Here is a 9,518-nt window from a genome sequence, read left to right as displayed (position 1 = left end):
GCTGAAAGACAAAGAACTTTGGATTGTGGGAGGGGGATCCCAGGAGGGGAAAGCAGTCTGTGTGAACTGAAGATCTGTAGCCTGCTTGTACCATCTTTCAGGGTGAGACATTTTTAGATTCAAATCCTGTTAGAATTTAGTTTGTGTTCTTATTTTTATTTGGTAACTATTTCTAATCTTTGTTTATAATTTATAATCACTTAAAATCTATTTCTGCAGTTAATAAAGTTGTTTAATGTTTTATCGTACCCAGTGTGTTTTTGAGTGGAGCTTTCAGGCAATCTTTACTCAAATTGACAAAAGCTGATGCATGACTGCCTCACCCTGAGGGGGAAGTGGATTTATTAATGAGTTTATGCTGAACAAATCTTTCTCCAGCACAAGACGGTATTATCTCAGGGTGCATTCCTAGATAATGAAGAGCTTGGGATCGGTGGGGGTTATTGGCTGTCCTCTGGCTGCATGGTGGGTGCGTGAGTGACTCAGTTGTGGGCCCCCTGAGGAATTTCATATTTCACACCTGGGATGTGGGTGGGGTGGGGAGGGTCGCTGCTCTACGTCATTTCCTCTTCACTGCCTACCCCCACGCGCAAATCACATCCTTACTGTCTGCTAGTAGGTACCCCTCATAGCCCCTCCCCGCCCTCCTCACGGTATCTCGGCCCCGCCTCCTCGCCGAGTTCCCCACGCGCCCCAAGCCACATCTTCGCCCATTTGCACTGTTGGTTCCGTTAGGAGCACGCGCCCCTTTGAAGCATCTCCCGCTCGGTGCCCCGCCTCTCCTGCCTCGTGATTGGCTGGCGGAGCCGGTGCTCTGCGGTCCTGGCAGCTGCGACTCTAAGGAGCCGCGGTTGCTCCGGCTGCCGAGGGCCGGGGACCCCGGCCGGATGCCCAGCAGCACCTGCCGCTCGGACACCGGCGCCAGGAGAGGGAGACACGGGGGGGCTCGTCCTCCCCGGTGGCGGCAGCGGCCCTGAGAGCGGGAGGCCGGGAACAAAGGCTCCGCGCCAGCCCCCGCGGCTCCACCTGCCCCCCGCGGCGATGGCGTCCCTCAGCCTGGGGGGGCTGAACGTCTGTGCCCGCAAGCAGAGCGTCCAGTCCCGCAACGCGGCGGTGGAGCGGAGGAACCTGATCACCGTCTGCAGGTGACTCCCCAGTCCCGCGGCCGCGGCTCCTCCCCGCAATGCCCGCTCTGCCTGCGTCTCGTGCCCGCCCCTGGGGAGGCGAGTTCCCCTCCTTCCCCATCCCTGCCCCCGCGGCGTGCTGCCCCCAGCGCCGGGCTGTGCCCGCCCCCGTCTGTGCGCCCGCCCCCGCCTCGTGCAGGTGAATCTCCCGCGCCCCGCTCCGCCCGCCCCCTGCAGGTGGAGCCCAGGCAGGCCCTCGCCGCGCTGCTGGCTCTGGGCAGCTTGGCTGGTCCCCGTCGCCCCGGGAAGCGTCTGCGCGAGCGACCCAGGGCTTTGGTGACCCCAGGCAGCATCGCAGGCTGTGCTCGTGCCCTCCGTGCGTGTTGTGGGTGGTTTGCCAGGTTGTGGGGTTGCAGTGGGATTAAAAATGAAGACTGGAGTCTCCATCCTGACTCAGCGCCTTCAAAAATGGCTGCTTAGCAGCCACCCAGGACCCGGCTTAAATTGCTTGCTTGATTTTTTCTTCTTCACTTTTACAAGGCAGTGGGTGTATGTACCTGGCTAGAAGGTTAACGCTATTTAAACAAAGTATTGGGACTAGTTCGGGCTGGTAGCTTGAGACAAGGTTTGTTTTTGGCAAAGTGTACTTGCTAGAGATTTTGCTGTATACTATGAATATTTGTCAGCTCTGTGTATGTTCACTACAGATGAAGCAAGAACCAAAATGGATTTTAAACTCTTGAGGATGTTTAATTCAAGTCTTGTCTTCATTCAGGCTTTCCTCATGTGGCATCTTACATGGTGTGAGATACAATTGAATTTCTCCATGAGAAATAATACTTTTAGCAGTTATAATTTTTATATCCACTACAACTAGAAAACTTCAAGTGAAGGTTGAAGCTCTCCTATTTACATTTGTACTACATGTACAACATGGTGAAGTTACCTACTTTTTTAAATATCAGCACAATAGATGATTACAGCAAGGTTGCATTAAAGACAGTGTTTCAGTCTGGATTTAAGTTTAGTGCCAATATCTACCATTTCAGTGTGGGTATTTCATATTTTTAAGTTCTTCTGTGAAAGCATAGACTTGATATGATACAAGGACTCCCACATTTGTTTCTTGGCCTTCCCTTCCCATCAGGGTTTACTCCTGCTTGTGGAGTTCCTTCTTTCATACTGGCTATAGCTTAATGGGTATATTACAGACTTGAACCTACCCGCATCATCCTAGCTGCTGAAAGCGAAGAGTAATATGTTCTCTCCCTTGGATTCCAGCGTCCAGGCTACAGGGAGGGGTCCATTACTCTACTTCTCCAGTAGCCTTTCTTTTTTGTGCTTCCCTCTAGTGCTGCTTGAAAAGCTAGATGCAACAACAGAATAAAGTGGGTGAGAAACTAGTCAGTTTTATGGCTGGCCCATGGGGTTTTAAATGGCAGAAATGAACTTTCCAGTCTTGTCAATTCCACTTGGCTGTTGGAAAAGCAGCTGAGGTGCTGACATTGCTTGCCTGCTCATAGGCTAAAGATCAAAGTTCACTGGTTACTACTGTGACCATAAATGCTAGAAAAACTTTTTTATTTTTAATCAAAGCTTACATTCTGCGGAAAGTGATGGCTTAGACTTCATCTCTTCTTCTACAGGGGAAAATTTCCTACTCTTCACTGGTGAATGGTTTTCTTTAGCTCTGATATTTAATGTATCTGTGCTGAGACAGTCAAAAGTGACTCTGTAATACAGGCAAAGAAATCTTTGAAAGCCGAGACAATATAAATCGTCAGTGACAGAAATGTATGTGAATGAATTATTCCTATAGTCACTCTCTAAAATAGCAAAATGTTTACAGCCAGAATAAAACCATTTAACACACTGCTGTTTTTTTCACCAAGCCTAAAGATGAACATTTTCTACAAGATTTAAATCTAGGGAGAGAGGAGTGTGTGTTCACTTTTAAGGCTGGTATATGTTCTTGATTGTTTTCTATCCTTCTGAGCTTTTTAAAAGAAAAAGCCAAGGATTAGTTTTATGGAAGTAATCAAAACCCATCTGTAATTATTAAGCCTTTCTGATATCGAAGAGTTTTCTTCAGTAGATGTACACTAAAAAACTACAAAGCAGCAAATCAGGCAGCTGATTTTTCTCAAATATATAACCTATTACAATCAGAAATACTGTTGGTATAAATGGTGCCATTAGTGTACCCTAAGATGATTCAATCAAATGTGGAAAGGGTCTCCTTTTCACCACTGCAGATTAGAAGCCGCAAGGAAGAAATTCTTCTGCATTGTCATCTACAGCGTTGTCTTATGATTACCAGAGAAGAGGTCTTCAGAGTATCATTCTGTAAAATCTTTAGTATTTCTTCACCAGATCTTTTAAAGTGTTGTTTGCATTATTTGGATTTTTACTTCCAATTTTTCTATACTTGTTCTTCATTAACTCTGATACCATATACAGAGGGATTACATGATAATTTAGAGACCTTTTAAATCTGATTTTAATATTGTAGATATTTATTATGCCACAAATGCAGACTCACAATCAGATAAGATAGTACTGTCACATTATTTTCATATAAGAAAATAACTTCTGACTCTCACATTTTTGCATAGGCCCATGAAAACAATTCCTTTCCCAAAGGAATTTCCTTTTCCTTTGCAGCCCGATCACAATAGTATGCATAGAGTTTGCATGAGGATTTTCAGACGAAGGTGTCTTGAGGTTTCTCCAGCCTCCTGCTGCAGAAGTAGGCCCCCCAATTTCTGCTGGCATATATGTATAGTTCTGAACATTTTAAAGTTTTGTAAGGGACCATTTGTTTCAAATAAATTGAAAAGGCTGCGGAGAGACAAATATTAAAAACCATCATATAATTATAAGTGTGTTAATAGCCTCAGTGCTTTGCTGGCGATATTGTCTCAGTGTGTGCTGAGATTCCATGTCCTTGATGCTCAGCAGGAAGCATCAAGTTCTTTGACAGAGTTATCAACTTTGGTGCCTTCTTTCCCCTGTAAGGTAGAGGTTGTCTTCTGTTTTTTTATCTCTTATCTTCCCTTTATAGATTTAATAGAAGAGATGTTCAGAAGTGAAGAGTCTTACAGGATTATACTGGGGTCTCTATCTGTACTGGAGACATTACCCAAATTCTCTAGATAGGGCCTTCAAAAATTAGACTCCTGTTTGCTTGCCTGCATTAGTCTAAGGTATCTGCCTCAGAGTAGATGTTTGATCCAGTGTGCATAGTGTAGCCATACCTTTCTTCTTGTTAAAGGTTCCACGGAGAAAAGCATTAAGGTTTGGGATATCTGTATAGATTCGTCTTTTGAATGTGAAGGCCATGTATCAAAGTAGATCTAATCTTGACACAAGGTGCATTGAGCCCCCGAAATGGTATCTGCTGAAGATACTGAGTGAGATACTTGGAGTGCTTTGAAGATGTTTGTCTTAAAGCAGATGCCAACATGGCATCCAAAGTGCAACCTTACATCTCTGCTCTATGGATAGAGATTTCAATGCAGACAGAGGCATCAGCAAGGAGCCACCCTTGGATCCAAAGTCCACGTATCAACAAAGAGCCACCTTTCATTGAAGGATACTTCAACATCATGGAGGTCAAGATAAGTGGCATTGGTATAGAGCCTCAACTATAAGCAAAAAGGTTCATGAATTCCAGTTTCTTGTGAAAATGTTGATTTGAGATGTCATTGCATTTCCACACATTGGTGCAAATAGCTTTGATGCTTCAGAGCTCAAGACTGGTGGCTCTTGAGCAGAGTTGCACCAGAAGCTGAAACTCCATGTGCAGGAGTTAATGTAACAATGCTTCTGCATAGACAGAATTGATGTTATGGCATGTAAGGCAAGTGACAGTGGGCCAGTACTGCTCCATGACGCTTGTGTTTGAAAGCTGAGCTTTGTTCTGATAGTAAATAGAATAGAGAGTCGAGTGGGTGAGGTAATGAGACCCAGAAAAGAACTCTGTGTAGCTCGAAAGCTTGTCTCCCGCCAACAGAAGCTGATCTCTTACCTTGTCTTTCTAATATCCTGGGACTGATATGGCTACAACACTGTATACATTAAATAGAATAGTCATTGTTTGTCATGCTCCTTAGTAGATACCATAAATTCTAGCTGCTTGAATCCTGATAGTTAAGGCATTGAACTTTTGCTTTATTACCTTGGCTCAGAGCTGCCTCACAAAGCTGGACCTCCCGATACTCAGAAGCCTTGAAGTGAGGGTCATAACTCAAACCCTGGCTTGTCCAGTATAGATAGAGTTGTCCCATGAAATTAAACCATCAGTGTTTTTCAGCCAGAGATAAATAGCTTTGATGCAGGACTTCCTCAGTTTGCTGTTAGTAGCCAAGACATTACTCTATTTCCATTTGTACTATATGCATCAGAACTATTGAAATTTGGTAACGTTGATCCTGAATTGTCCTGTAATGTTTCATGGTTTAGGGAATCTCAATTTGTCACCTCTCTTTATAAAGTCAAAGTACTGATGTAGTTGGATCCTGGCAGTGTTTGGTGTGGCTTTAGATCACTTGAGAATAGAAGAAAATTTCCACAGTGTGTGTGTGAACTAGCTCACCTGAACTTTTTTTCTTGTTTTTTTCTGGCCCTTTGAAAGGTGATAGTGAAGAATAATGTAGCAGCAAAAACATCAGAGTTAGAAACATGTCTAGCAGATTTCTTCCATATTTTTCAAATAATCTCTAAATTTAGAATTGTTTCTTGTTGAGGCATTATTAACTTGGAATTAAACCTCTTAGCCTGGATATATCCCATATGAGGTTCCTGAGCCCTGTTGTGGGTGATTTAAGAAATTTGAGAGAAATTCCTTCTTGTCCTGCTGCAAGGATAGAAGAGGTTGCAAGGAAAAGATTATGATAATCTTCCAGGTCTCCGTCTGACTTAAACATCTTGATAAGGACTTAGAAGATCTTCTGCAGATTGGAAAATGCAACCACTTCTACAGCTATTTATTGCTGGCCTAGTCCGTGACTTCCCTAAAGGAACAGAATGATGTCCTGAAAGCTTGAAATCATAGGATATTAGAAGAGCTGTACAGAAGCACTGGTGTTTGGGAGCCGTCTCTTTCTTAAAGGGCACTGTGTGCAGATAGGGACTGTTGCAGTGGTACTATAGCTATGCCATGTTTAGAGCACTTTTCTTACTTAATACTGGCCTTTTACTGTGAGATTACAGCCATTTGAATTGTCTGCTCTTTGGCTGGTGGTACAAACTAAGAACACTCTCATCTGCATTGCACTATGGAGAATTGCTGGCAGGCCCCCTGTGACACTGGGCCAGAAAAAACTAAGACTTTGAGAGTTGCATGGTCCAAATCTGAACTTTAGAGACACAGGAAAATACAATGGTAGTGAGGGTCATTGCTTACAAGTAGACTAGAGCTTGGATATGCAAATGTATTGTTGATAGTTATTTGATGATGTTTACATATCTTGTTAAGAGGTTAGTAATGTAGATAAACTGCTTTCCTGTCTATTACTGTTCTAGTGATTAAGAACATTTAGGAACATATTGACATTTAGATGGAACTTGAATGTAACAATACTATTTTTTATTTCTCTCTGAAGTTTAAGTAATAAATACCTGGGAATGGCTGTAAATGGCCAATTACCTTGTGCTAATTGGTTCTCAAAACTTTTTTCTGGGACCCCCTTTGAAAATATTTCAAGCTGTGACGACCCCCACCAACACAAGTGATGACCACTCCTCATGCCATGCCATCTTTACTGGCATGCATGTGGGCTGACAGCTTGCAACCCTCCCCACCCCCTCCATAATAACCTCATGAACCCCTGAGGGGTCACGATCTCCAGTTTGAGAACCCCAGTGCTAATGTAACTAGTTACCGGGGTGTACAGGACATAGGAGATGACACTTCAGAGCCACAAGCAATCAACTATTAATTGTTCAGAGAGGTACCTGCTATCAAGAAGATATCAATCAACCTGCATGGATCTATAAAAGACTCTAATGGACTGATTGTTTTTATCTCAAATCTGTCCAAGATTGTCAGGGAAAGTTTGGATCACAAGACTGTGATCCCAGCACCAGGCTGGAATCACCCTCCTAATTCTCATGGGAGAATTTGAACAAACTCTGTACATAAACTATTTAATCTTCATTCCTCTGAACTGGATTTCTAACAAAGAAGCTCTCAACAAGGACTGATGACCCCCAAGCTGTTTGGGTAATTTCAGAGACTTTGCACTTTTAGAACTTTGCAACTCAGTTATTATCTCTACTTTGAAACTGACCTAAGAGCTTTATTTTCATCTGTGTATGTATATTGACCTTTTAAACATTACTCTTTCTTTAAAAAATATATATATATATATATTAGTTCAGTTAATAAGCATTAGCTTTAAGTGTGTATTTGAGTAAGAGCTGAACTGTTCATTGACCTGTTTGGAAATGTGTCCGATCCTTTAGGATTGGTAGAACTTTTTTACATATGATGGATAAAGATTTTCAGTAATATCCATCATATTTGATGTGGCTGTCTGGGTGCTAGCCAAAGGGCTGGATAGTTTTAAGGGAACTGTGTTTTGTCTTCTGAATGACCAGGGAGGCGATCAGAAGCTGTTTGCTGCTGGCTTGGTATATCTTATGGAAGAAAAACCACCAGTATTTTGGGCTTTGTCTGCTCCATTCTTTGCATTTTGCCCTGTTTAAGCTATCTCAGCATGGCTCCCCTGGAGGCCAATGTCACAGCCCCATAAAGTAGTAATCTAGCCTAGGCTACTGTGGCATGTGCTCAGAGGAACCTGGTGAAGAGAAATTCAGTCTTAGCTTTCCTGCAGATTCCAGCTATTGATGGTAGTCTGGCTCAGTTAATCTGATTGCATGGGCTATCTTTGTTGCTCAGGAAATCCAGTGGAAGGTGTGGCGCATGCACACACACACATTATCGTGGGAGCTGGTCCCCTGCACAGTTAGGCTGATTGTATGAACTAGATGACTCTGGTGTCTTGCTGAGGAAAGCCAATGGAATACAAGGTGAAAGGATGAATTTGAAGTAGGCATCTCTTCTGTTTTTCTAGCAGAAATGTAGATTCTACTTCGAGTGATTGCTCATATCCATTTCAATATAGGAGTGCACGCCACCGTGCACTGGTTCCTGGAACTTTTCTCCCCTTAGCATACTCTGTAGGGTTGGCTTAGGCGCCACTTGGAGTACCGCCCTCATGCCGTGGTATATGAGGCACCGCTGACCCTGCGGGCCCTCAGTTCCTTCTTTCCGCCCATGACGGTTACTGGAACGTCTTGCCTCTAGCAAGCAGCATTCCCCTTTTGAACTGTTCTTGTTGTTAGTAGTTGAGTAATTAGTGTTAAGTAGTTGTTGAGGGTAGATAGTTTAGACTTAGAATAGATAAGCACCCTTAGGGGCTTCGAGTCGGGTCATGCCTGGCTCTCCAGGTTTTAAAGCCTGTGCCAGTTGCGTCAAACCCTTGCCTGTGAGCGACCCCCACGATCGCTGCCTCAAATACTTGGGGAAGCAGCATCGTCAGGACAAATGTAAGATATGTAAGGCCTTCAAGCCGCGGACTCAGAAGGAGAGAGACATCCGGCTGAAGGCCATCTTAATGGAGGCAGCGCTCCGCCCCGACTCTGAACCGGCGCATTCCCCTGCGGCACCGAGCGTCTCCTTGGTGCGGAGCACTCCACTGGCACCGGAGTCAACCTGCCACCAGTCCCCGGTGCTGAAGAAAAGGAAGCGCACCGAACGCATGGACTCCCCGCACTGCCTGCGCGGCCGGGGTCGAGTCGGGAGATGCACTGGCCATAGCCCGTTGTCTACTCCGGCGCCTGCATCTCTGCGTGGGGAGCCTCCCCCGACTCCTGGGGGTGGGGGAGCCCCCTGCAAGGACCGTCGATGCCAGAGGCGTTCCACGCGGCACGTGCCCTGATGGCCATGCCCACGCCTCCGTCCCCCCCTCGGCCGAGGGTGCAGGGACCAGTGTCCTGAGGTAAACCCACGCTGGGTGCCTCAGGTGGGAGTTTGAGACCCCAGTCACCAACCAAGTCTCCCCCCAGATGGCCAGAGAGGGTAGGGCGTGCCGGCTCCCCTCATAGCTCTGACTATGAGTCGTCGAGCTCCTCCTCACCGCGGTACCGAGGAAGGTCCACGGCACTGGAGGCTTTGCGCTCAAGGTGGTGCCGGCCCAGATCTGCCTCGCGTGATGTGTGCAGCTCCCGCTCCTGCACCCCGGCACCGAGTCCTTCGCCTCCATGACACCGGTCCTGATCCCCGGAGCGGAGTCCGGCAAGGATCCCGGTGCTGAAGGATCCTGCACCGATGGCGCAGACCACCGTGACCTATTGCCGATCGCAATCCTCGGAGTCAGACTCTGCACC

General features: G+C 45.6%; 1 protein-coding gene across 3 annotated transcripts in view; it reads left to right on the top strand.

Moving 5' to 3' along the window:
- Positions 1-651: 651 nt before the first annotated feature.
- Positions 652-9,518, top strand: part of RUNDC3B (RUN domain containing 3B) — a 158,000-nt gene continuing 149,133 nt past the window's right edge. For 2 of the 3 annotated variants that reach the window (XM_067562260.1, XM_067562259.1), the window contains exon 1: positions 652-1,145. In XM_067562260.1, the coding sequence (XP_067418361.1) occupies positions 1,042-1,145 (104 nt within the window). In that variant the 5' untranslated portion in view covers positions 652-1,041. The remainder of the gene's footprint in view (positions 1,146-9,518) is intronic. The other variant, XM_067562261.1, reaches the window with a different exon arrangement.

Source organism: Emydura macquarii, unplaced genomic scaffold, assembly GCF_026122565.2.
Source record: "Emydura macquarii macquarii isolate MOO-44397 ecotype Brisbane River unplaced genomic scaffold, CSIRO-AGI_Emac_v2 contig_2422, whole genome shotgun sequence".
NCBI classification, from domain to species: Eukaryota; Metazoa; Chordata; order Testudines; family Chelidae; genus Emydura; species Emydura macquarii.
This window is presented reverse-complemented; position numbering and strand designations above follow the sequence as displayed.